This window comes from Sorex fumeus, unplaced genomic scaffold (genome assembly GCF_029834395.1).
Source record: "Sorex fumeus unplaced genomic scaffold, SorFum_2.1 ptg000098l, whole genome shotgun sequence".
Classification (NCBI taxonomy): Eukaryota; Metazoa; Chordata; class Mammalia; order Eulipotyphla; family Soricidae; genus Sorex; species Sorex fumeus.
In genome coordinates this window covers 26,203,613-26,230,261 of record NW_026606155.1, presented here as the reverse complement: position 1 = coordinate 26,230,261, position 26,649 = coordinate 26,203,613, and the positions used below count along the sequence as shown (strand labels likewise).

General features: G+C 53.7%; 1 protein-coding gene across 2 annotated transcripts in view; it reads left to right on the top strand.

The window, feature by feature from the left end:
• Positions 1-26,309, top strand: part of GALNT16 (polypeptide N-acetylgalactosaminyltransferase 16) — an 87,801-nt gene extending 61,492 nt beyond the window's left edge. For both annotated transcript variants that reach the window (XM_056133434.1, XM_056133433.1), the window contains 11 exons: positions 71-136; positions 2,446-2,567; positions 5,213-5,300; positions 8,099-8,183; positions 8,526-8,629; positions 12,232-12,358; positions 13,326-13,418; positions 15,289-15,372; positions 21,117-21,249; positions 22,148-22,270; positions 25,993-26,309. In XM_056133434.1, coding sequence (XP_055989409.1) covers positions 71-136; positions 2,446-2,567; positions 5,213-5,300; positions 8,099-8,183; positions 8,526-8,629; positions 12,232-12,358; positions 13,326-13,418; positions 15,289-15,372; positions 21,117-21,249; positions 22,148-22,270; positions 25,993-26,130 — 1,163 coding nt within the window. In that variant the 3' untranslated portion in view covers positions 26,131-26,309. The remainder of the gene's footprint in view (positions 1-70; positions 137-2,445; positions 2,568-5,212; positions 5,301-8,098; positions 8,184-8,525; positions 8,630-12,231; positions 12,359-13,325; positions 13,419-15,288; positions 15,373-21,116; positions 21,250-22,147; positions 22,271-25,992) is intronic.
• The last annotated feature ends 340 nt before the right edge of the window (positions 26,310-26,649 follow it).

The window sequence follows — 26,649 nt, the reverse complement described above, 5'->3', positions numbered from 1 at the left end:
TCCTGGCAATGGTATTGGGCTCTAGTGCCCCTCTCTGAATAATGCAGTGTTTGCCTCTCCCTGCCCTCAGCTGAAGACTGTCTGCTCCTCACCAGGATCTCCAAGGTCAAGTGTCTGCGCAATGACCGGCGGGAAGGTGAGTCCCTGCACCCATCTGTCCCCTGCAGCTGCCTTCGCCCTCTTGATGCCATGTCACACCTGACCGGTGTGGTCCTGTCACTTTCCTGCAGCCAGTGCCAGGCCTGAGGAAAGACCCTCAGGAGGCTCTGCTTAGTCAAATTTCAGCAGGACTGTGGGCAAGTGGCTCAACTGGCCACCTCGTCTTTCCAAGACCCAGGAATCCCAGAAGTCCCCGAGCCCCTTCCTGCCATGCTTCTTGGTGTCAGGGTTTGGTGAGATAGTCTTGGAAGGCTGCAAGAAAACCCAAAGGCAGCATCAAGTGCATGGCATCTCGCTTCCAATAAAGAAGTTTCTTTGGGCAGCCTAGGGTCGTGCCTGGCAGTGTGGAAACCACTGAAGTGGTGCAGTGGTAGGCTGTGCCCTGAAGAGCTAGGTGTGTTGCCGAGAGTCCAGACTCTCTGCAGCAGGCAACTGGCCATGGTTTTGTGGGATTTGGTGTGGAGAGCAGGGGTAGCCTTGCGAGGGTGAGGTTGGGGTGAAGCCAGGGAAAAGGAACAAAGCAGGGAACTCCGGGCTGGGGGGTGCCATGCATGCAGAGGCACAGGCCAGGCTGGGCTCACATACAATACCAGCTTTCCTTCCAGAGAGTCCAGCCTGAAGGGGCTTTCACTTGACCGCACACCCGCATTCTGACTCATAGCAATGTAGGCCCCCATTTGTGGGTTAAGAGAACGAGGGTTTAAGGAAGTTCCACAGTTTTCCTAGAGTGATATACCAGGGCTTTTGTGTACAGCATAGATGTACACTTATGTCTAAGTTCTTTATAGTGTTGCATGGAGTGCTAGGATAGGGTAGAAGGACTTTTGCTTAGCTGGGTGGACAGTCACGGCAAAATGCTGGTTGGAGAGCCCTTTCCGGAAGCAGGTGTGTTTCTGAGTTATTTGGGCATTTTTTTCTTTTTTGCTTTCTTGGGCCACACCTGCTGTGTGCTGGGCTTACTCCTGGCTCTGTGCTCAAGGACCACTCGTGGCAGTGCTCTGAGGGCCGTATGTAGCACCAGGATTGAACCAGGATTGGCCAGGCACAAGGCAAGGGCCCTACCCACTGTGCCATCCCTTCATCCCTGTGTTCCGACATCCTAGTGTGTATACCCACAGCTTCCTACTCTGTCAGAGGCTGGACCAGCCAGGCCTTCTCCCTCCTGGCCAGGCAAATCCCCCAGCACTGACCCAGGAGTAGGCCAACATGCTGCCATTCTTTGGGTGATCAACGAGCCCCAGGGAGATCCCTGAGGAATGGGGGTGATCAGGGCGAAATCTAGCATGTGTGACCTCCTAGGCGCTAGGCGTTTATTCTCCCCACAGGCCTGGGTTGTCATCTCTGTGAATCTTCTAAAGAAAAAAAACTGAGACTCAGTAAATAACATGTTCAAGGTGAGAGAAGGCCTGGCATACAAACGCAAGCTGACTCGGTCTAGAAGATTCTCTCCACGTTGCACATGAAGATGCGGCAGAAGACACCCTGAGGAGGGTGGGGTGGGAGTCTGGGCTTCTGTCTCCCCACACCACATGACATTTGCTACCATTGCTGTAAACCACTGGGGCCATTCATCGGTTTGAGCCTCCAAGCCCAGCACCCATTTATACGTGAAGGTTGCCCACAGATTGGCCATGGGTTAGTGAAGGTCAACAGAGAGGAGGAAGAAAGGGAGAATGGAAAGAAATACAGCATTGGGGCTGGAGAGAAAGTACAGTGGTTAAGGTACTTGCCTTGGGCAACCACCAACCTAAGCTCAGTTCCCCAGCACCACATAGAGTCCCCTGAGCCGGCCAGGAGTGATCCCTAAGCATGGAGCCAGGAGTAAGTGAGCCAGGGCCACCATTCAATATGGCCCCCAAGCCCAAACATGAATTCTGTGAGTAACACAGAGTACCTGAGCCTGGAACTCCATCCCACTTCCCCTTTACCTGTCTCACAGTGGCCCCACCACACACACACACACACACACACACACACTCACACACATTCACATACACACACTCACCCACATTCATACACACAAACACACACACATACTCACACTCACACACACACTCAGACACATTCATACACACAAACACACACTCACACAAACACTCACACACACACACACACACACACACACACACACACTCCATCAAGCTACTCCCTGAGCTCCATGTCAGCACCGCCTACTCAGAACCAGCCACTCACTGCTGTCCTAGCTCCTGAGAAGACAGAAACCCTGGGGCTCCTGGCAATGCCAGGAAAAAAAAAAAAACAGCGGCTCACGTGTTCCCCCTGCAGGGCTCATCCGATCCCGGGTCCGAGGGGCCGACGTGGCCACGGCTGCTGTGCTCACCTTCCTCGACAGTCACTGCGAAGTGAACACGGAGTGGCTACCGCCCATGCTGCAGCGGGTCAAAGAGGTGAGGCTGTCTTCTGGGGCGGGGGACTCCCTTGGGCAAGCGGTGCCTGCCCCCACACAGTTGGGGTGAGGACACACAGAGCCCCTGCTGAAGCCAGGAGGGTGGAGCTGCACGTCTCAGAGGTCTGATGTTCCTCACCACTTTCTCAGCCACCAACAGGAAAGTGCTGTCGACGTCCTGGGGCGGTTGGGGTGATTGAATGGGAAGAAAGCCTGGGTGAGCGTTGACACTCCCATGGTGAGGTGTAGAGCACCATGATTTCCTTCTGGGGGGTTGGTGACTTTTGGCTTCCTCATGGTGGGAATTTGGAGAATGAGGGAGGAAGGAGGTGATGGTGTTCTCAAGGAGGTAAGAGAGCAAGGACCATCTCTGGCATAGCAAGGATTTGGAGAGATGGAAGAAGAAAAGAGACAATCACAACTCAGCCATCTTTAAAAAAATTTTTAAAAAAAACCCTTCTTAGAATGGGCAAAGGATGTGGATGGGCATTTCTTCAAGGAAGCTGTGTAAACACCAGAATGCACATGCCAAAGATGCCTGGCGTTATTAAGGTATGGAGGGAAAATGCAAATCCAAACCACAGTGGTCTCCAAATGTTCTCTTCTGTTTATGTGAGACATCCAGAATGAACAAGCCCATGGGAGTAAGAAACAGGTTAATGGTTGCCAGCGCCAGGCAAAGTGGAGATGACTAACGGTTTGGGGGCTTCTTATTAGGGGTCACAAAAATCTTCTAGAAGTAGCTCGTGGTGATGCTTGTATAATCTTATAACTATACCACAGACCACTGAATTGGACACTTTGAATGATGCTTGGGGGAGGCAGGGTGTTACATCCAGTGATGCTCAGGAATTACTCCTGACAGTGCTCAGGGAACTGTATGGGATGCTGTACTATCATTCCAGCCCCTAAATGATGTATTTATGGTATGTTAATCTTATCTAATTAATTTGTTTTAGTATGAATTATATCTCAGGACTTTAAAAATAAAAAGCATCTAGGGGCCAGAACAGTAGTATGGTGGATAGGATGTTTGCCTTGTACACAGCAGCCCCATACGGTCCCTGGAGCCTGCCAGAAGTGATCTCTGAGTGCAGAGCCAGGAGTGAACCCTGCACACTGCCAGGTGTAGCCCCCAAACTAAAATAAATAAACAGTTAAAAAAGTAAATTAAGTCCTCTAGAGGCCAAGAAGGTAGTTCAAAGAGCTGGAATGCATTCCTGGCGTGTAGGGACCCTGAGTTTTGTTTCCATCGCCACTACTGATAGTCCCCCATCAGGCACCCTTGGGTGCAGCTGCCTGAGCCCCCAGCAGCACTGCAGACCTGGGCTTGAGCAAACCGTCCCACCTACACAGCCAGCTCAAGGATTGCACAAGCAACCCCTAGGTCCCCTGAGCTCTGCTTGGCTTTTAAAAAAGTCATGAGAAAGGATAAGTTGAGCCCTCCCCACCCCTACACAGACAGACAGACAGACAGACACACACACACACACACACACACACACACAGCACATGAGAAACCATGACGGTTTCCCGAATCTGCCAGGTTTTGTTGTCCTGCAGTGAGGAAGCAAAGAGGTTCTGTTTCATGTCTCCACAGAGGGAGAGAGACAGGGACTGAGAATGATAGAGGATAACTAAGTTTTGGTATATGATACAATCCACGATTACCACCAAACAAACAAACCAACAAACATTAGAGCAACATTGGCCTGACCAATGTTTGTGGGTAGATTTGGGTCTGGGAGGTGATAAAGGGACAAGAGCGTTTGACCTTAAAGTAAATGTGGCACAAAAGAAGTGACTCCCATATGATGTGGGAACTGCACAGTCCCTGCCCTCTGGGGACTCAAATCCCACACAGAGGTGACTCATCGTCAGTTCCAACCAGCAGCAGAAGCCCACTGCAGACACAGTGATCAGAACACTCCTCCCAGGAGTGGTCTGGATTGTCACTGGGAGAGCAGCTGGGAACAGGAAGAGAACAGAACACTCCAGTTTAGAGCTGCCCGCAGCCTAGCTCTGGGTGGAATTTCTTTTCCTTTATGAAAGACACTCGCCCTCTCTCTCTCATCCCTTCTTACTTCTCTCCCTATTTCTCTCCCGCTCCGTCTCTCTCCCTCTCTCCTGCTCTCTTTCTTCCTCTCTTTCCCTTTCCCCTTCTCTATCAGTTTTGTCCTCTCCTCCTTTCTCCTTCTCTTTCTTTCTCCTCCCACCTTTCCTAAATAAAACTTTTTTTTTTAAGTGAGGAGCCAGAGAGATGGTACAGGAGTAAAGCATGTACACATGACCCTGGTTTGATCTCTGAGGTCACTGCCTGCAGTGACCCAACCCCAAACCTCCCTACCCACAGGGAGGAAGAAATCCCTCAGCCTGTAGCAACAGAGGCCTTTCCTGGGGAGGAGAGCTCTTGGCAGGGCCCAGCCTGGGAGGTGAAAGCCTCGGAGAGCTCTGTGCCCAGGGAACACCAGGGAACCTGGATGTCGTGACGAGGACAGCCCCTGGGAATCTGGCATGCCCGGCAGGAGATGCTGAGTGTTTTCCTGCCTGGGAGAAACCTTCCCAGAACAGGTAGTGGACCTGCTCCCTGCACCTCCCACCCCTGACCTCACCTCATGTCTCTTGGTCTCTTGTTACTTCTCCCAGGACCACACCCGGGTGGTGAGCCCCATCATCGACGTCATCAGTCTGGATAACTTCGCTTACCTTGCTGCATCTGCTGACCTGCGGGGAGGTGGGTTTCCCTCTGCGCAGAGGGTTCTAGATCAGAAAGACTTATTGGGGCCTCTTATTCCCCGCAGTGCGAGTGGCTGTGAGGTCCCACTGACCTCCAGCACGTGAAAAAGGATTGGGTGGAGCCTGGGAGATGGGGGGAGGACTGGGGGGAGCTATGACGGCAGGCTCCTGGCAGGAGGAGAGACAGCATCAAGCGAGTCCCTTATCTTTCTCTCCCCACAAACACTGATATCTTCCCAAAGGCTGTCAGTGCAGAGATCAAAGGCAAACCCTGGCATCAGATATGACAGCTGTCTTGGAGATGCTGGAGCGGGAACTCTTCAGTTCCTGCAAGTTCCTGACAGGCACACCTGTGCATGGCTGGGCCTGTGCAGGCTAAGACTGGCTGCCAGCCACCTTGAACTGGGGAGCCCTGGAGACGCAACCAATCTAAACTGAGGTGTGTGGGCTGGAGAGATCGTACAGGCAGAAAGGTAGCACAGGCATAGGCAGAGAAACAATACAGAGAGACAGCACGTGCTTTGCATGCAGCCAACCCAGTTTGATCCCCAGCACCACAGAGGGTCCCCTTAGCACTGCCAGGAGTGACCCCTGAGCATAGAGCCAGGAGTAGCCCCTCAGCACTGCTGAATGTGGGCCCCAAAACAAAAAAAATAGAGAAGCACTACATATATCTCACCTGCACGGCAAAGCCTGGCAAGCTGCCTGTGACGTATTCGCTATGCCAAACACAGTAACAACAAGTCTCACAATGGAGACGTTACTGGGCCCACTCGAGCAAATTAATGAACAGTGGGAGGGCAGTGCTACAATGCTACAGTGCTACACATGTAAAATGCATTCTAGGGGCTGGAGCGACAGCACAGTAGGTAGTGCGTTTGCCTTACACGCGGCTAATTCGGGTTCAATTCCCAGCATCCCGTATGGTCCCCCAAGCACCGCCAGGAGTAACTCCTGAGTGCAGAGCCAGGAGTAACCCTTGTGCATCACCAGGTATGACCCAAAAATCAGAAAAAAAAGCATTCTATCTTTCAAAGACCTACCATGAAAGAGTGTTAAATTTTTTACTAATAATTTTACTAGATTATGTTGTGGGACTGGAGCAATAGCACAGTGGGTAGGGCGTTTGCCTTGCACGCGGCAGACCCAGGTTCGATTCACAGCATCCCATATGGTCCCCCGAGCACCGCCAGGAGTGATTCCTGAGTGCAAAGCCAGGAGTAACCCCTGAGCATCACCGGGTGTGACCCAGAAAGCAAAAAATAAATAAATAAAGTCTATCTTTTAATAATAATAATAATTTTACTAAGTAAAGTAAAAGTAAAGGCCCTCCCGTTGATCATCGATTTGCTCGAGCGGGCCCAGTAACGTCTCCATTGGAGACTTTGTTGTTACTGTGTCTGGCATATTGAATACGTCACGGGGAGCTTGCCAGGCTCTGCCCGAGAGTATCTCGCCCGCACGACAGAGCCTGGCAAGCTCTCTGTGACGTATTCGATATGCCAAACACAGTAACAACAAAGTCTCCAATGGAGACATTACTGGGCCCACTCAATTAATTTTACTAGATTATATTAAAATGACAGGATGTGAAACAGATTATGTTAAGATAAATATTCAAATCAATTTCATGTGCTCTCTTGGATATGGCTATTGGATTTGTTTATTTATTTACTTTTGGTTTGGGACCACACCTGGTGATACTCAGGGCTTACGCCTGGCTCTACACTCAGTAATCACTTCTGGCAGAGCTTGGGGAACTATTTGGGGTGCCGGTGATGGAACCCAGGTTGGTCTCGTGTATAGCAGGTGCCTTACTGCTGTACTATCACTCCAGCCTCTGAAAAAGTATAAATGACCCGTGTGACTTTGTGATTTGCATAGGGTTTTTTCCCCCCTCAGAGATGCACAGGGGACCATATGGTGTCAAGGATAAACCTGGATCCCTGCATAAGAAGCACATGCTCTAACCCTTTGGGCCATCTCCAGCTCTGCAGCCTGTTTCTTTGGGGTAGCTCTGGTCTGAACTTCAAGGCTGTGCTGTCCAGCATAGGAGATAATAACCATGTGTCTAGGAGCCCCAGATAGCCAGTGTCCACCCTGTTGGCCAGCAGAGGTGTGGCGCATCCCATCCTTGCTCCTGACAGAGTGTTGCTGGGAACGGGTGGGCAGAGGGCAGGGCCAATCAGTGGGCTCAGCCACAGCAGATCCAGACTCTGAGTGGGGTTCCGAGGGAAGCCAGTCAGTGCTCCTTTGAGAAATCACCACAGAGTCTTTGCATGTGCTCCCAGTGCCTGCAGTTTCTACAGTGCTCCGTGCATGAATCAGGCCTCCATGCCTGTCCTTTCTCAGAGGTCACCTCCTCAAGGAGTCTCTCTCTAGGGGTCTGGAGTGGTAGCACAGGGCATAGGGCGTTAGCCCTGCACGTGGCTGACCCGGGTTCGATTACCAGCATCCTATATGGTCCCCCGAGTACCGCCAGGAGTAATTCCTGAGTGCAAGAGCCAGGAGTAACCCCTGTGCATCACTGGGTGTGACCCAAAAAGCAAAAAAAAAAAGGGGGAGTCTCTCTTGGAAGAGCATGGATGCATCTGTTTTTGTTTTATTTGGGGGGTTACACTTCCCCCCACTCTGACAGTGTTCATTGATCGATAGCTTATCTGGGGCCTAGTAGATGGAAACTCCTCCCTGGCTCTGCGTGAAGGATTGAGGGCCCTTCCTGAGCTGGGCTGAGATCGGGGAGACTTGGGGTTGCCAGAGTGAGGACAGCACTGAGCCCTGTTCCCTTCCCCTCAGGATTTGACTGGAGCCTGCATTTCAAGTGGGAGCAGATCCCTCTGGAGCAGAAGATTGCTCGGACAGACCCCACCCAGCCTATCAGGTAAGGGCCCCTCTGGGCTCCAGGACACGCTTCCTCCCCTGGGCCAGGGGCCTCGGAGATGCCGCAGTGAGAAAGTGGAGGGGTTTGGGTGGTCCTTCTGCTCCTGCAGGCTTCAGAGGTGCATAATTCAAAATCTGCTCCTGCAGGCTTCAGAAGTGCATAAATCAAAATCTGACTCTGTGCTAGGACACAGAGACAACAGAGGCCAGAAGCTGACCAGATGCCCAGCCTCAGGGACCCTGCAAGCGGGAGTTTCTGGGGTACAGATCTGCAGCGCCAGGAGGAGCTATAGGGGCTTCCCGGCTCCTTAAACTCTTGGGTCATCTCTCTCCTTGTTCCCAGGACTCCTGTCATAGCTGGGGGCATCTTCGTGATCGACAAGTCCTGGTTTAACCACCTGGGAAAGTACGATGCCCAGATGGACATCTGGGGTGGAGAGAATTTTGGTAAGTCAGGAAACATAACACAGCATGAATGGGTGAACCTTGGCTACATTCTTTCTTCATTTCTTTGTTTGTTTGGTTTTTTTGGGGGGGAAGGAGGTTTGTGCTCAGGGCTCACTCCTAGCTCTGTGCTCAGATCACATTCCTGGCAGGCTATGGAGACTACCTGGGGTTCTGGGGATTAAACTGGGTCGGCTGTGTGCAAGGCAAGCGCCCTACCTGCTGTACTGTCTCTTGGGCTCCACATTCCCTGTTTGAAACACCCTCGAGGGAGCTGCTCACAGGTAGGAGGGTGGAGGAGTGAATTGTAGGAGCTGCCGCTGCCTCCCTACCCACTGACCTCCTTTCATGTGTTGGGGACCTCCGAGGCTCCCCCGTGTGAAGGGCCTGGCAGGGTTGGCTTTCCGTGGAGATGCAAAGCATTGGCATTAGCGAATGAAAGGCCTCTCTCTCCCGCATCCAGAGCTTTTTCTTTTTGCTTTTTCCCCTGAAGGTGGGTGGGTGATTGACGGAGAAACAAGTGCTGGATCAAATCTCTGACTTTCATCAGGGCCTGAGGCGAGAGCTCCCGGTGTGGGGGAACTAAGGCATGATTCTGAGAAGGGTGTTGTTTCTTACAAGAATTTTTGGGGGGGGAAAATTTGAAAGGAATGTCCGTGCTCACCCTGGCGTTCAGACTCTCAGCGGCTGGGAGCAGTTTGGAGCCTAGAGACTCGTGAGGCAGAGACCTGGGGCCTGATCTCTGCTGCATGAACAGAGACTCATCTCTGTGGCCCCCCGAGAGAGGCCCCTGGAGCCAGATGGCAGATGTGCAAGCTCTGGGATCCTGGGTGGGGGTGGGGGCCCTTTCGGAAGTGTTTAGGGCATGTCCCTTGGCTGCAGCAGCCCCTGGTCTTGTCCCTGTGTCACTCAGAGCAAAGCCAGGTCCTTTCTCAAAAACAGAGGAGGGGGTCAGAGCAATAGGATGGGGGGGGATATTTGCCTTACGTGAGCAGCCAACCCAGGTTTGATTTCGGCATCCCATATAATCCCCTGAGCTCCGCCAGGAGTGATCCCTGAGCATAGAGTCAGGAGCAGCCCCCGAATACCACTGATGTGGCCCCAAAACAAAACAACAACAACAACAGAATTAATTAAAAATAAATAAATAAATAACCCAGACCAACATCTCCACTCAAAGGTCCTTTCCCTCTTGCTCTGCTCACTGTGCTTGCCTGCAGGTGCAATCCTTGGCATCACATATGGCCTCCCAAACACTGCCAGGAGTGACTCCCAAGCACAGGAGTAAACCCTGAGCACCTCTGAATGTGACCTCAAAACCACACCTCCCAAAGATGCTGAATAATGTAAAAATGAGGCAGCTACCTAAACAAAGTGTGAGCAATTCAACTGCAGTCAATTCTGCAGTTGACTGTGTGACCTTGGAAAGGTGATTTCACATCTTTGGGCATCACAGTTCTTAGAAAAACATGAGGAGATCATCCTGACTCCACATGACTGCTAGGTGAATTGGAATTGGGCAGGAAGAGCACAGCGCATAGCAAGTGTTGATGAAGTGGAAGGCGGCTGCTGCTTTGTCATTGCCATTGTTGATAATAATGACAGAAATTAACGATCATAAGGACAGCAAGGGCTGAGTGGGAAGAACAGAAACACAGCATAACAAATGGGAATGGTGGAAGCGGAACTGAATCCACTTCTCCTGACCCAGTTCTGAATGTCATGGCTGAGTTTGACCAGGGGATGGGTAAAGGCCTGGCCGCCTAAGGCAAACCTAGGGAAGCCCATTGACACGGTCAACCCAATGTCAAGAGCAGGATGTGCCGAGGGTCCATCCTGGCTACTGGGCCACACCTGGAAATTGCCTGGTGCACACAGCTGGCCAGAAGGTGGGCATGAGTCCAGTCAGTGTCCCTCCCCACTTCCCCAAGGGGCTGCACCAGGGAAGAGACCCAGGACAGGTCCCACCATGAGTGACCCCACATCTAGCTTGGGAGTGAGAAGAGGGACCCAGGGTGAAGTGTATCTTCTAATAAAAAGAGTTTATAATGAAAGACCACTGAAGGTGGCCTTTTAATAAAAACCATCCTTCAAAAGAGTTTTTTTGGGCCATGCCCTGCGGTGCTCAGGGCTTTTCCTGACTCTGCACTCAGGGATCACTCCTGGCAGGACTGAGGGGACCATACAGGGAGACAGGACTGAACCCGGGTCAGCTATGTGCAGAAGGCAAACACCCTACTTGCAGTGTTCTCACTCCAGTCCCAAGCCACCCATATTTTAATTTATTTAAAAAAAATTTTTTTCACCTATATTTTTAAAACAAAAACAAATAAATCCCTTGGTTTTTTTTTCTTCTGGGACAGAAAGGAGGCATTCTAATATCGGAGGGCATCTCATCACAGGGTTAAATGAAAGAAAGTGAGAAATCTGAAGAGACTTGTGATATTCTGCCAGCTCCCTAAGAAATGACGGTCGGTGAACAGAGGACAGAACCCAGGACAGGAAGGACAGCCTGAGATGTCCCTCCCGGGAAGCCAGGGGCCATTTGCATGTCCCAGCACCCCTGAGGGCCGACAGGCACTGGCCCAAGCTGGTTCTGCCCCACCAGCAAAAGGAAGTGGCTCTCCATGGGGTCAGGGGTCTGCTGGGGACAGAGACCCCCCACAGCAGAGGGAGCTCTGGGGCCAGGAGAGAGCAGGTCAGAGCCACTGCGCTCTCTAGCTCCCGTGTGCAGGCCTTTTTAGCAGGACACGGGACACGGCACTGCCATTTGACTCCTCTTCCTTCATCTTTGGTCTGGGTGTGTCTTGAGTGCTCCCACAGGTCGGGAACACGTGGCATGTGTGTGATGTTAGTATGTGTGTGCGTGTGTGTGTGCGTGTGTGTGTGGTGTGTATGGAGCAATATGTGTGGAGTGTGTGGGTGTGTGGTAGCTATGGGATATATATAGAATGTGTGTGTGAGGGTATGTGTGATCTGCAGATGTGTGAGGGGGTGTGTGTGGTAACTATGAAATTAGTGTAGAGAGTGTGTGTGGAGGGTATGTGGGGGGTGTGATGTGTGTGTGTGGGTGTATGTAGAGGGTGTGTATGTGGAGGGGATGTGGAAGGGAGGGTGTGCGGAGGGTGTATGGAAGATGTGTGTGATGTGTGTGATGTGTGTGGAGGAGGGTGTGTGGAGGGTGTGTGATGTGTGTGGAGGGTGTGGTGTGTATGTGTATGGAGGGTATGTGTGTGATGTGGGTGAAGGATATGTGTATAGAGGGTTGTGTGATGTGTGTGGAGGGTGTGTGAGGTGTGTGTGTAATGTGTGTGGAGGGTGTGGAATGTGTGTGGAGGGTGTGTGTGTGATGTATGTGGAGGGTGTGTGATGTGGGTGGAGGGTATGTGTATAGAGGGTTGTGTGATGTGTGTGGAGGATGCGTGCACATGTATGGAGGGTGGGTGTGTGTGTGATGTGCGTGGAGAGTGTGTATGAGGGAGGGTATGTGATGTGTGTGCAGGTGGATATCATACACATAGTTTGAGTACTCAGGAGCAGGCATGGGAATGGGGTCCCCCTCTTTATGCTGGCCTGCTGCCCCTGATGCTGCCTTGTCTCCCCAGAGCTCTCCTTCAGGGTGTGGATGTGTGGTGGGAGCCTGGAGATCCTGCCCTGCAGCCGGGTAGGCCACGTCTTCAGGAAGCGGCACCCCTACAACTTCCCTGAGGGCAACGCCCTCACCTACATCCGGTAGGTCACAGTGCAGGGAGCCTTCCCCAGTGGCTCCTTCCCGGGTCTCACGCCTCCGTCAGCTGTTTCCAGGCGTGGGAGGAGGATGTGGGGGTGTTGTCCGCAGGTCTCTCTTGCCTGGACTCTGCGTCCTTGAAACTGAAAGATGGTTCTCATGACCTGGAGCAGCCCGTCCCACCCTGGGCCCTGCATCCCGGTCATGGATGCTGTGTCCTGAGTTGATTGGTCCACAGCTGCCCACTTTTGCTCCAAGCCACTGGCCCAACAGGCAGGAGCAAGGTCCTAGGAGCCCGCTCCATGTCCTGCTATCCTTGGGGGGCAGGGGAGTGAGGATGTGGAGAGTGTCTTGACCTGGGCAGGCCCACGCGCCCTTGTTTGGAGGATGCTCATCTTCAAACATCTAGCTTATACCCGGAGTAGCCTGCTCGCTGTGCACTTGTACTTGTGTCTGTGCAGAGATGCAGGGCACCATGCCTTGGGTTTTCACTGCAGCATGCTTTGCTGCCAGTTGCCATTAAATCACAGGCACCCTATGGGGTGGGGGGGGGCAACTACGGCATATCCTTCCTGGCTGTGTAGTACCACATGGTGTGGAACACAGTTCATTATCCGCCAACTGGATGGTGTTTAGGTTGGCACACAGATTTTACTAAAGAGATAGCCTCCTATCTGTTCTTTTTATCCATACGGGAGTAGGGTGGTCTTTTTAAAGTTTCCGTACCAGGGATTGAACCTAGGTTCTCCACATGCCTGGCATGTGCTCTAGTGTTGAACCACCCCCCTACCTCGAATTTTTTTAGTATAATAGTCTCCTCTCAGTAGGGTGTCCGAGGAACACCTGCAGCTGTGGGCCTGCTGGGGGTGTCAGGGTGCTCTCCAGTGAGATGGGTGTGCACCTCACTCAGTTGTGAGCAGAACAGCATCTGAACCCTGGGTGGCCCTGATTGGCTCCTTCCTCTCCTCGTAGGAACACCAAGCGCACTGCCGAGGTGTGGATGGATGAATACAAGCAGTATTACTACGAGGCCCGGCCGTCAGCCATTGGGAAGGCCTTTGGCAGGTGGGTCCTTCCGGGAGTGAGACCGCCCCTGTGGTCCCGGTAGTGGGACCTCAGCCCAGTGCAAGATGGCCTGGACCCCAGGGGAGTGCTCGGTCCACTTAGAACCAAGCCTCACCCCGCAGGGCAGTGGGCAATCTGGAGTCAAGACCAGGTCCTCGCGGGGCAGGGAGGCCCAAAGGAGCCCGAGACCTGGGATGTTCTTGCAGGGAACAGACTCACCAGCTGCCTGCAGGAGAGGAACGCGTGTGGGCTGGCAGAGGGACAGGCTGTCTGCAGTAAACCCCTGGGGTTTGCCTCCACCCACGGGCCTTCAAAATCTCCCTGTGATCTGTGAGCTGCTCTCCCCATCCCAGACTGTCATAACTCCAGTCTGCCTGAGCATTTTTAAAATGCAGATAGGTGGTGGAATCCATGTAGTGAGTCGTGATTAGCATTGAACGAGAGAGGGAACCAACTAGAATGCATTAGTATACCGACGGGAATAGGGACTGACGGTTGTTGGCCTTGGAGGGCAAGGATTGCTGGGACGGATTTCAGTTTCACGTGTCTCTGCCCCCATACGTGCTCACGCAACCCTGAGCATGATGGAAGCTGTGTTGGTTTCTTAAGGTCATAGTCAGAAAAGTTTTGTGAAAATAGTACTAGTGAGCATTCCTCTGTTTATACCCTCCCTCTGTTTACTTGTATTTGTCATTTTTCAAAGTTTTAAAGACGGAAAAATACAAAAAGAGTTATGGGCCAAGAAGATGGTTCAAAGGGCCGGAGTGCATGATTTGTCCAATGAATGCCCAGGATGGTCTCTGTCACCATGTGGTCCTCCAAGTACCACAAGGACTAACCCCCAAGCATTTCCCAGAATGGGCTGAAAACCATATATTTTAAAAAAATCTTTTAAATAATCTTTTGGGGCTGGAGTGATAGTACAGTGGGTAGGGCATTTGCCTTGCATGTGGCTGACCCAGGTTCCATCCCCGGCATCTCATCTGGTCCCCTAAGAACCACCAGGAGTAACCCCTAAGTATTGCCAGGTGTGACTCAAAAAGCAAAAAAAAATCATCTTTTAAAAGAGTGATAGCCCTGTTTCAGTGGGAAACAAGTATGTACTGAGGACCCCCTCCATGCTTGTCCCCTTAATTCTTCATTTGATTCTCACAAAAGCCTTCTGAAGTGGGTGGTCACATTCCCCACTTACTGGACAAGATGCAAGAGATGGCTCTGAGACCCACGGTCAGTCGGCCATGAGCAGCCTTGTGGGGGTGAGGGGTGCAGTGTAGGGGCTGAGGAGATCAAATTGCGGGTCCCACATTCATGGCAGCCTCTTCTTGCCAGAATTTCCCAAGGAGGTTTATTTTTGTTTTTATTTTCACTCGGGGACTACTATTCCCAGCTCTGCTTGCGGGGGTCACTCCTGGTGGTCCTCAGGAGACCATGTAGTGCTGGGAATTGGACCCAGGCTTCCTGAATGCTCAGCCCACTGAGTCATCTTCGGCCCCTGAAGGAGGTCTGGTGCTCGATCCTCCTGCTGTTCGCTCTTTGTCCTAAATGACCAGTGCGGGAACCAGAGGCTCCCCGTGGAAGTCAGGATGAAGGAGTGGGAGGCTAACTGAGGTCCAGAGAGTGAGAAGCCCATAACACAGCCTGGCCTCTGGGGTACACTGCCCCAGAGAGCTGACCTCAACTTGGAACAGGAAGCTGAGGAGAGGAATGAGGAATGTTCCGAAGAGCTGGGGGGGGGGGGGGCAGGCCATTGGAAGGTCAGAGAGAGTGTTATCGAGACTAACAGGAAAGGGGGCCCAGCCTTCGGGCCTGGGAAAGGGGGTGCCCTCATCCTCGTCCCTGCACCCCAGCTTGAGCTGTCTTACTCCTTCAGCGTGGCCACACGGATCGAGCAGCGGAAGAAGTTGAACTGCAAATCCTTCCGCTGGTACCTAGAGAACGTCTACCCAGAGCTCACGTGAGTTGTCTATGAGGTCGTGTGGGGGGTGGGGAAGCAGTTGCTTGGGGGAGCCCCCCCCAATCCTGAGAGCTCCCCGGGGTACAAGCAGTCTAGTATGGCTTTCTCTCACAGTCAGGGGCTTGGTGTGAAGGCTCTGAGAACAGGGTCGTGACCAGGAGTTGAAAGGAAGGAGATGTGACGAGAATCAAATTTTGTTTCTTGGTTTGGGGGCTACCCACAGCTGCGTCTTGGGGCTGTCCCCGTTCCAGAGTTGGGGACCAGCAGTGCTTGGGAGACCGTGTAATTTCCCGGGATCGAACCCCAGCCTCCTGCGTGCAAAGCACACACCCGCCCGCTTGTACTCTCCCAGGCGGGAACTAGGTTTTAGCTGCCTTGGCCTTGGAGCTAGACGTGGATGGAGTTCTCCGAGGGAAACAGAGCTGCATTGTATGGCCACGGCCAAACACATACGCATCCCTTGGGCCTTGTTCTCTCCCTTGTGGGTATCCGCCTGAAGGAAATAAGAGACCCAAGCCAAAAACAGCTTGACAGCTGGATGCTCAGGAAAGGTCCTCCTGCAGGGCTGTGAAGCCAAACCCAACCCAGCCACCAAGCAAACACCTGACAGCAGGGCCTGGGCGCAGCAGCTCTCATTATGTCCAGTGCTGAGCAAATATTATGAATCCATTAATATTTTAAGCATAAGGCCTGTGAAAGAATATGGGAAATGTTTGCTGTTGCAAACGAGGAGGCAAATACAAGTGGCACCATGCCCCGTGGTGCAGCAGCAGAGAAGCTGTGTGTGTTAAGAGTGCTACAAAAAATAAGTTTTAATGGCTGCACGGAGCAGCTCCCTTTCCCCGGTTTCAAAAGGCTTTGCAGGGGCCGGAGAGTTGTTTCAATGGGCTGGAGTGCGTGTTTTGCTGGTGAGAAGCCCAGGTTGAACCCTGGCATGGCATGGTCCCCTCACCAGGCACTGCCAAGAGTGATTCCTCCCACCCCTCCCATCCCCCCCCACACACACCCTTTTTATGTCTTAGCTTCAACCACACTTCTTTTCCTCCTTGGGGATGCAAAAACTCCTTCTTCCCAGGAAGCCTGCGCAGGACTCTGCATTGGCAGCGGCTCCCCCGGGTCCCCTGCCTCCTTCCTCCATCCACCTCCTCATCCATCACCCCGCACAGCGGTTTTCCCCCACAGACAGGAGGCTGAAACCACTAAAGCAGCATCAAAGTGGCCAGCTCAGTCGGTTGTTGTCTCCATGCTCAGAGGGGTTACCTGTCTTCATTCGTCGCTTTATCCCCAACACCCGTGGGCAGGCAATAAACATTTCTGACCAAATAAACTCCGTCGTCAATAGGCCTCAGTAGTCACTTCAGAATCTGCTTTCCCCTTCTGTAGCTGCCCGTCCTGGGTGGTGGGGGAGGAATAGGCCATCTCCCGCTGCCTGCTTTCTCCGAGGCTGGTGCTTGGCCTCCAGAACGTCCGCTCCACCCCTCGGAGCCTGCTTGTCCTCGAAGGAAGCGGATCTTTGTCCTTTGAGGACAGATTTCAGTTTTGGAGAACCGCCATGGTTAGGCTCCAGCCAAGACCAGTGAACAAGCTGGCTGATTAACCCAGATAATATAATCCTGGCTCCAAACACGGCGTGACAAGATGAAAACAAGAATAAAGGGACTCTGGGAGCAATTGCCAAGGGACTTAAACAGTGACATCACGGCAGCATCCTTAGGAGAGCGTGAGCTGCCTGATCTGACAGCTGTGAAGGGAAGAACTTTCAAAGAAACAGTCTTCTAAAATGATTGCTTTTAATGGGGCACTGTAGCACTGTAGCATTGTCCTCCCGTTGTTCATTGATTTGCTCGCGCGGGCACCAGTAACGTCTCCATTGTGAGACTTGTTGTTACTGTTTTTGGCATATCGAATACGCCTCGGGGAGCTTGCCAGGCTCTGCCATGCAGGTGGGATACTCGGTAGCATGATGGGCTCTCTAAGAGGGACGGAGGAATCGAACCTGGGTTGTCCACATGTAAGGCAAATGCCCTACCTTAAATGTGACTTTTTTGAGGGGGAAAGAGGGTACTTGGGACTTTGTCCTAGCCCAGGGCTTAAGGGTCACTCCCTGCAGTGCTCAGGAGAACCTGTGGTGCTAGGCCTTAAACCCAGGGCTCTGGCAAGCCAAGTATTGCTTTCAGCCTTCACGCCATCTCCCTGAAACATTACAGATGATTGCTTCTCAGGAGAAAGCCATCGTTGTACATTCTACCATGGCTCAAACACGTTTCCAAAGGAGTCAGAGACTGTAGGTTTCCAGCAGGAGTGGGGAGGCCTGGCAAGATGCCATCTGTGCCACTGCCCAGTCCCCACACAGTGTCCCAAGAGGCAGGAGAAATCGGTCCTCCTCAGGGCCCACTACAAGACGGGGGGGTGACGGGACCAGCTGTGTGAAATGAGGAGCATAGGTCGTTTTCTCTTCCTTTTTCTCAGGGTGAGGAAGTTCAAAGAAATGGTATCTTATTGTTAAAGTAGGACATGCAGATCTCATCCCCACCCAAATTCCTCTTTCAGCCGCTCCTCCTCCAAGTTCTGCCTCAGTTTCCAGGGTAAAAGGAAGAGGAATAATCCAAGGCTTGGGGCAGGAAGGAGATCTTTCTTTTTCTTTCTTTCTTTCTTTCTTTCTTTCTTTCTTTCTTTCTGGCTTTTTGGGTCACATTGGCAATGCTCAGGGGTTACACCTGGCTCTGCACTCAGGAATCACTCCTAGTGATACTCAGGAGACCATTTGGGATGCCAGGGCTCGAACCTGGGTCAGCCATGTGCAAGGCAAAACACCCTACCCGCTGTACTATTGCTCCAGCCCCAGAAAGGAGATCTTTAGGCTCAAATGACACCTGTTTTCCTCCAAACAGGGGCCACTGTTACTTGGGCCACACATACAGATAGTCTGTGGCAGGGAAAGTGAGGAGGCTAAGGGAAAAAGTCCTTCACTTTCCTTGGCCCGTCAGCAGTCCTGCCATGATTCTGCACCTTATCTAGATCAAAGTTCCGCGGCCGACCCCAGCCATTGCCAACACGTGCCTATGTTTCAGGATGGGCAGGAACAGCTGTGCAGGTTGAGCACTGCACGAGCCCACCACATGTCTGAGAGTGCTAGATAGTGAGTGCTTCTGACCATGATACCTGGCAGATGGAAGTAAACAGCTTCTCATGATTTAAAAAAAACAAAAACAAAAACAAAAAAACAGTATGTTGTCATGAGGGACAGAGAGAAAACCAACAGAGGGAGGGTACCCAGTGCATTTGTGAACAGAGGCTCAGTACTGGCGGCCCAGGTTGGAGGAGACCCAGGGAGGAGGAAGCAGATGCAGATGCAAGGGGCCTGTGGGCACACAGGACACGTGAGCTGGGCACTGCTCGGGAGGCTGAGAAGGGTGGCCACGACCTCCCCGCCACTCAGCTGCAGTGTAGCTACCACACAAACCACCCCTCGCCCCTCCCACCCGCCCCCAGGCCCACAGCTGCTCTTGAGGTTGCTGCCCGAGCCTCCTCCTCTGCCAGCATCTGCCTGCTTGTAGTGCAGGTGCCATGGGCTCACGCAGGCCAGCCGCTCCCACCCACCGAGGCGCCTCCTGGAAGCTGAGCACCTTGATATCTCCCTAGACAACAGAGGGGAGGAAGAGAAAGAGAGTGGGAGTGTCTGGAACAGCTCTTGGGCCATGTTCTCGAGAGGCCCCAGCTGGCATCTCGTCTTCATCTGTATGGGTGGCAGCGCAGCACAGCGTCCTTGGTGGGGATGAATGAAGCCGAGTGGGTGGAGCCGTTCCCTCCCGACGCCCTTGCACCCAGCCAGGGTTGCACACTTGAGTCCCGCAGCGAGGGGTTGGGGGAGGCCAATCAATCAAGCCGGTGGAGGAACAGAGGCGAGCCAGGCTGATGGGGTTACAGACTCCCAGGATCTTGCAGCCCTCCAGCCAGACCCTCAGATCTTGCTTTTTTTTTTTTCCTGTCCTTTCAAGACAAGCTGGATTCAGACGTCTTTTGTGTTGCCTTGCTAATTTCATCTATTCAAATATTGACTCATTCAAAGCCCTAACAGCCTCCAGCCGCAGATCAGACAGAAGTTATCCAGTCAACCCTCCCCTCACCCCCGGCCGGGAGGCGGGGGGAGGGCACAAGTTTGCGCCCTCTACTCTAGAACTGAATGACCTCTCAGGGATGGGGAGGGATGAGGACAGTCCAGAGGGGCTTGCGTTGCTGCCAGGGGCAGGGGAGAGAAAGTGAGAGGATCTGCTGAAGACTTCAAGACAGCAGGTGGGTTGTCTGTGGCCTGGGGCGTCCAGAGGAGGAAGGGAACTGAGGAAGGAAGCCTGGTTTGGTGACAGCATTGTCCACTCTGAAGGGGCAGAGACATTACGCTGCTTCCCCCCTGCCTCCTGCACCCCTGCACCCCGTTCTCTTTCTTGCAGAGGTAACAGGAAGCAAATAAGATTATATACAGGATGCCAGAGAGATCACTCAGGGGTCAAGGCACAGGCTGTGTGTGCAGCTGATCCCAATTGAATACCCAGCCCTGATCAGCCAAGAATTGCCATGCCAGCAGGGGCCCCAGGCCTCCTGAGTTCTGCGGGGAACACACACACACACACATGCACACACGCACACACGCAGGCACGCACACACACACACCCGATTAGGTACAGGATCAGCCTCTAAATCCTCTTGCTTGACGCCTGTGTGTTGGGGGTCATTAGTCCCCTAGATCTGAACCATGTGTCTGTGTCTCCATGTGTGCTTGAGCATGTTTCCCTGTGCATATGGCTTCAGAAACTCAATATTTTGAAAGATGCCTGCTCCGCCTCACAGTTTGTTGTGAGTGCTTCCCCACAGCACCACATATTCTTCCGGAGTTGTGTTTCATGACTAACGGGTTTCCCATCCTACAGATGAGTCAGGCTGTGTTGGGTCCGCTCTCTATATTTTAGATATTAGGGAGCTCCCGTGTGTCCGTCTAAGGGACCGCTCTGAGCGGATTATCTTTTCAACCAAATCTCTTCTTTCAGCTGTCCTTGCTAAGTAGTCAAGTTTCCCTGAGGTGGATTGTTTGGGCAAAGGGGTTCATATTCTTGGGTCTTCGTTCTACTGCCCTCTGAAAAAAAGTTGGGCCAGTTTACGATGAGACGATAGAACCCCACAACCATTGCCAAGTGGATATTGTCATTTAAAATATAAAGCACACACATTTAGGAGCCGAAGAGATAGTACAGCAGGTAGGGTGTTTGCCCTGCACGCGGCTGACCTGGGTTCAATCCCCGGCACCCCACATGGTCCTCCAAACCCCGCCAGGAGGGAGTGATTACTGAGCATAGCCAGGTGTGGCCCCCAAACCAAAAATAAACAAAATGCAGGTATTTATCTGGTGAGCAAACAGTGGTGAGGCTGGGATATGTTTCTCTCATCTCTTAGTGAGCTGATGCAGTTTCAGATTTGTCTGTTTCCAGTCAGCTTCTCCAGAGGGGTCCCACATCAGCTTCCCCCCCCCCCCCCCCCAGGACTCTCTTGTTCATGATCTGGGCCCTCCTTTCTGACTGAGTTCACATTGCAGTGGCCCCCAAGTCAGGGACAATTCCTGGGGCTCCTGAATCAGTGCCTATCCCTGGAGATTTGGCGCCCCCAGGGTGCTGCCTAGGGCAGAGGGTGCAGGTATCCCCCAGCCCCACCCCCCGGGCAGAGGCAAGCCTGACTGATGCTGTCCCTCCTCTCAGCATCCCGGTTAAGGAAGTGCTCCCCGGCATCATCAAGCAGGGTGTGAATTGCTTAGAATCCCAGGGCCAGGACAACTTCCTGCTCGGAATGGGACCCTGCAGAGGGAGTGCCAAGAACCCCCCAGCATCCCAGGTAAGTGACCGGGGACCTCAGGGTCCGCCTGGGCATGGGGGAGGAAAGAGGACGGGGGTGGTGGCAGGCTTACTCTGCACAGTCTCCCCCTCTCTGTGTCCGCACCCCCACAACCAGCCACCTTCCCAGGGACCCTGCACATGACCCGTCACATGTCATGGCTCCTATCAACTCCTGCCACCTTCCATCCCCGTCCCAGCCTGTCACGCCAGGCCCCGATTGCATCCACCCCTACTGTCTCTTGGCAGCTCATGAGACAGGCTTCCAACTATGGAGCAATATTCCTGGCCCTTGTGTCTACTGGTCTTGTCAGTCTCATGTTATTTTATGTTCCACACATGAGTGCAGTCATTCTTCGTCTGGCCCTCTCTTTCTGATTCATTTTACTTAGCATGATACTCTCCATGACCATCCACTAATAAGGAAATTTCATAACTTCATCTTTCCTAACAGCTGCATTCCATTGTGTAGATGGACCATAGTTTTTTTAACCAATCGTCTGTTCTCCATCAACCTTTCATCATGAGAAATTTCAGAGAAAGTCAACATCCAGTGAAATCCCACACCGACCCCACCACCTTGCCTTCTCTCTCTCTCTCTCTTTTTTTTTTTTTTTTTTTTTTGCTTTTTGGGTCACACCCGGCGATGCTCAGGGGTTACTCCTGGCTCTGCACTCAGGAATTACTCCTGGCGGTGCTCAGGGGACCATATGGGATTCTGGGATTAGAACTCAGGTTGGCCGTGTGCAAGGCAAACTCCCTATCCACTGTGTATCACTCTAGCCCACCTTTATAGAAACTTCTGCCCCACCAGCAGCCTCCTTGGGTGTGGCAGTGCCCCCTCTCCTGGTTCACACCCTGAGCCTTCTCACGTGGCCCTCCTGGCCCCTGTCGTGCAGGCCTGGCTGTTCAGTGAGCATCTCATCCAGCAGCAGGGCAAGTGCCTCACGGCCGCCTCCAGCTCCGACCCCCAGGACGCCCCGGTCACGCTGCAGACGTGCAACCCGCGGGAAGGCAAGCAGGTGAGCACCGTGGGGAGGGGAGGGGGCCTGCGCCAAGACTCAGGTGAGTTACCACCCGCAGGCCCGGGAGCTCCATGAGGGCAAGCACTGCCGGTGTCCACACTCTCAGGGGCACAGTCATGGCACACTGTCCAAGAGCCCATGGGCAGAGTCTTAGGAGCTGAGCTCAGGCCAGGCCATCCTCCCGGCCACTGGGAAGGAGAGCCGAGAACTGGGTCTGCTTTAGAGGTCGGGAAACTGAGCCGGCATAGCAACTCATGTGTGGGTTGTGTCCAGGCTTTGCGTGTGGAAGCTCCAGGTTCCACCCCCAGCACCACCAGAACCTCCAGCCACTGCCAGGGGGGCCCCTGAGCACTGAGCTAGGTGTAGCTCCTGAACACCACTGGGCCTGGCCCCCCAAACAAGCAAACAAACAAACTACCATGTCAGATCCCACAGCTGGGAAGGGCTTGGAGCTGGGATCCAAACTCAGGTTTGTGCAATTCCTAAGTTCACAGGGTTAACCCAGAAAGTCGTAGATGTGTGGTGAGTCTTTCTGTGTCTTTCAATTTGGGGGCGGGCGGGAACTAGGCTGCCAGGCCTCTGCTTAGGGGCTGCTCATGCCTGTTTGCTCAGGGCTCACTCCTGGTGGTGCTGGGGATTGAACCAGGGCCAGTGGCATGCAAGGCAAATGTCTTCCTCGCTGTACTATTGCTCCAGCCCCCCCTTATGGAAAATGTTTGTCCTCCTTAGCTGTGTGCAGCCTGGCAGTATAGCCCCGAAGCTTTCAGTGGCAGTGCTGGGGGTTCCCAGCGCCAGAGACGGAACTCAGGGTCTCCTGCATCCCTGCATATGCTCAGCCTTTTGGGGTCTCCCCCGGGTCGAAGTATTTCCTGACTTCTGGCTGACAGGGGAAACTGAGGTCAGAATATGTTCGCAGCTGGCATGTAGCCCCATCTGAGATTATCTGTTTCCTGTTTCTACACATAAATACACACAAACAAACACACACACACACACACACACCCTGCCACTCTGCCTCTGTACATCCCAGGACATGGGTAGGCCACTGGGTTGGCAGTGACATGAGCTCAGAGATGTCCCGCTGACCAGGACAGCCAGCCCAGCCCATACTGTGCAGGCATCACTCTGTCCCTTGCTTGGCCCACCCTTCTGGGGGCAGTGCCAGGGATGAGGAGGGCGCCAGGCTCTCCAGGTCGGCCTGCAGGTGTTCCTTTCTCCCCTTCTCCTGTTCTTCCTCATCAGCTCTATCCTTTGGGGTCATTGGCAGTTTACAGTTTCATTCTGGGCCTCTGCCTTGGCGTGTGTGTGTGTGTGTGTGTGTGTGTGTGTGTGTGTGTGTGTGTGTGTGTGTAGGAATGTATCTGAGAGGTTGGGGTAACAAACACTCCCTGCTGGGCCTGCCCTCTCTAACTGAGCAGTGAAGCTCATTCTGCCTGCCCTCTGACCCCAGCCTACTGAGGGGGTCAGAATCCCCTCAGCCACTTTCCTTCTGTTCCTACAAGTCCTGCCAGCACCCCCAGAAGCACACACTGGGTGGTGGTGCCTCTATTCTCCCAGGAGGGCAGGGTAAGCTGTCTTCCTGCTGCCGGAGACTTTCTGCCTTGGTCCCCACTCTGGCCCCATTCCCAAAGTTGGTGGTGTCAGGAACCCCAGAGATTTCCTTGCCCGGGGCCCTGGGATGATGAAGTTAGTGTGTCACCCCTTCCCACTCCTGCAGCTTCACTCTTATAAAAATGGAGGGTTGGCCCAGAGCAATAGTATGGTAGGCAGGGGGCTTGCCTTGCTCACAGCAAACCGGATTCTATCCCTGGCACCTCATATGGTCCCCCAACTCCTCCCAGGAGTGATCCCTGAGCCCAGAGCCAGGAATCAGCCCTGAGCACTGCCAGGTATACATAGCCCACAAAATAAATAAATAAATAAATAAATAACAAACAAATCAAATACAGTGGCGGCTGAATTTCCAGTCTGCCTTCTGTGGAAGCTGCATGTGCTGAGATTGCTGCCAGGGAGGTGCTGGGGGCAGCTGTTTCTCTGAGCAGTACAGGCTCCAGTAGCTGCAGAGGGTGTGTGAGTCCTGCACAGGGCCAGCCCCTCTTCCCGCTTCACGATGGGGTCCTTAGTTCATTCTTCCACTCATTCGTTCTTCATCAAAGGGGCCCAGTATAGCAGGTAGTGCGCTGGCCTTGCAGGTAAGCGACCTGAGTTTGATTCCCCGCACCCCCGTATAGTCCCCCGAACCCCACCAAGAGTGATTCCTGAACACAGAGCCAGGACAGCCCCTGTATACCAAGAGGGCATGGCCCTAAGCCCAGACCACCAAGATAAAACTGCATGGGGTATGTATGTGTGTATGTGTGAAGGAGGTAGGGTCTCACTGGTGCCAGGGACTATGCAGACCTTGTTGGTTGCCGGATAAAGAAAGGACACATGCCCTGTGTACCCATGCCACATACACCCTAGTGGGTTGGGGGTGAGGGAGAAGCAGGAAGGTGCCCGATGCTTATCATGCAAAGGGCCAGGAGCTGGGGCCACACTGGGCACAGGTGTAGCCCAAGGGAGGCCCTGTGACCCTCTCCTAGATCCCCTTGGGGACAACTGTCCCCTCTGCTGCCCCCAGCGAGGCTTGGCCAGCTTTGGGCGGATGGCAGGTCCATACCAGGAGCTTCTAAGAGCAGCACCGGGCACCAGGTGCTCTGAGCTCTACCCCTGAACTTCAGGTCAGGCCGCCACCCGGTGCTGGAGCCGGAGAGGCTGGTTCTAAGCCCCACGCCACACAGCTCTGCACTGCTCAGGAGTATCCAGATGCCACTTCCAACCTTCACTCCGTGTCACATCCCAAATTGGCTCGTCTGCTGCCCACCTGCCTGCACCCAGATGCTCCCTTCCTTGGGCTGCTGCAGCAGAACCTGGTCCTGCCCCCATCCGAGCCTCCAGGCTCCAGCCAGCAGGGCAGCAGGAAGATCAGGGGGATGGAGAGCAAGAGGAGATGGGTGCCCAGGAGAGAGAGCCCAGCGAGGACGGCGCTCGCTCTTTATTCTTCTCCCAGCCTCCATCTCTGGGTCCCGACCTCTTGTTCCCTTCTAAACTCCCAGCCCCACTCCCTCCTCCTTCCTGCGTGCACAGTTCTCCTCCCTGTTGCCAGCACCACTGGGGAAGAGAAGTGCTCAGGGACCTCCCAGGGGCATTACTGGCCACGCTCATGGGGGGTGGGGGGCACGAGGAGTTGAACTGGGATTCCGGCATGTGCCTGCACCCCTAGAGCGGGTGCTCGATCTTTGGCCCTCGGCCACATTTAGGCATATGCTGGGCAGGCAGACAAGAGGTGTTTCTGGGTCACAGATTCATCCTGCGGGCCTCTGAGCGGGACAGCAACTTCCTGCCTAGCTGGACAAGGAGCGAGAGTGTGGGCTGGGGCGTCTGGTGGATGGACCACGGGGCAGCATGTCAGGAACGGGCAGGGCTGTTGTCGTCCTGTCATCCTGTGCCATAAAGAAATGCCCATTTTTCTTTTCTTTCTTTCTTTTTTTTTTTTTTAAAGCAGGGCATACAGGCAGTGCTTAGTGGAGGAGGGGCTGCCCCCAAGCGATTATCGGGGATCAGTCCTGGCAGTGCCAGTGCCCGGAATTGAGCAAAGTGTGCACTCAGCTCCCTGAGCCTGCTGGCCCCATGTGCCCTAACCAGCTCCCCCCTCCCCATTTCCACCCTCTCCCCTGCAGAGATGGCGGCGGAAAGGTTCCTCCATCCAGCATTCCGTCAGCGGCCTCTGCCTGGAGGTGAAGTCCGACCAGCTAGTGACCAGCAAGTGCCAGGCCGACGCCCCTGGGCAGCAGTGGCAGCTGTTGCCCCACACCTGACGGCAGCCCCCGGGGCCTCCTGTACCTTTTGCATGAGACTTGGGGACCGGAAGGGGTTAGGGTGGGGGAGTGTAAAGCGGGCCCTTTCCATCTCCTGCCATTTCTGCCGGGATCATCAGCCAACAACAACCCCCGCCATGATGTGATTGTCCAAAGTCTGCACGGGGAGGGGCGTTCCCCCACCCCAGGCCCAGCCGGTCAGACGCTGAATAGCCGCGAGGCAGAGACTGAGCCTTCGCCCCTTCCTGGGGCCCTCCCTGGGGGTGGGGGGTGGGGGCGGGGCAGGAGGAGGGGGGCCAGCCTGCAGGGCGAGGTGTGGGGGGGCAAGAAGGAGGCGAGGGGCTCAGGCCACTCCCTGGCAGGTGCTGGATGGGGCGCAGGAAGGATGGAATCGAGGACAAAGCACAGGATGTGAAGGGGAGAGCGGCCAGGCCGCCAAAGCACGGAGCTGTCTTGGGGAACTTGTTCCTCGCCCACCCAGCTCCGCCCTGCAGGCTCTGTCCTGCGCTCTGCTCCCCA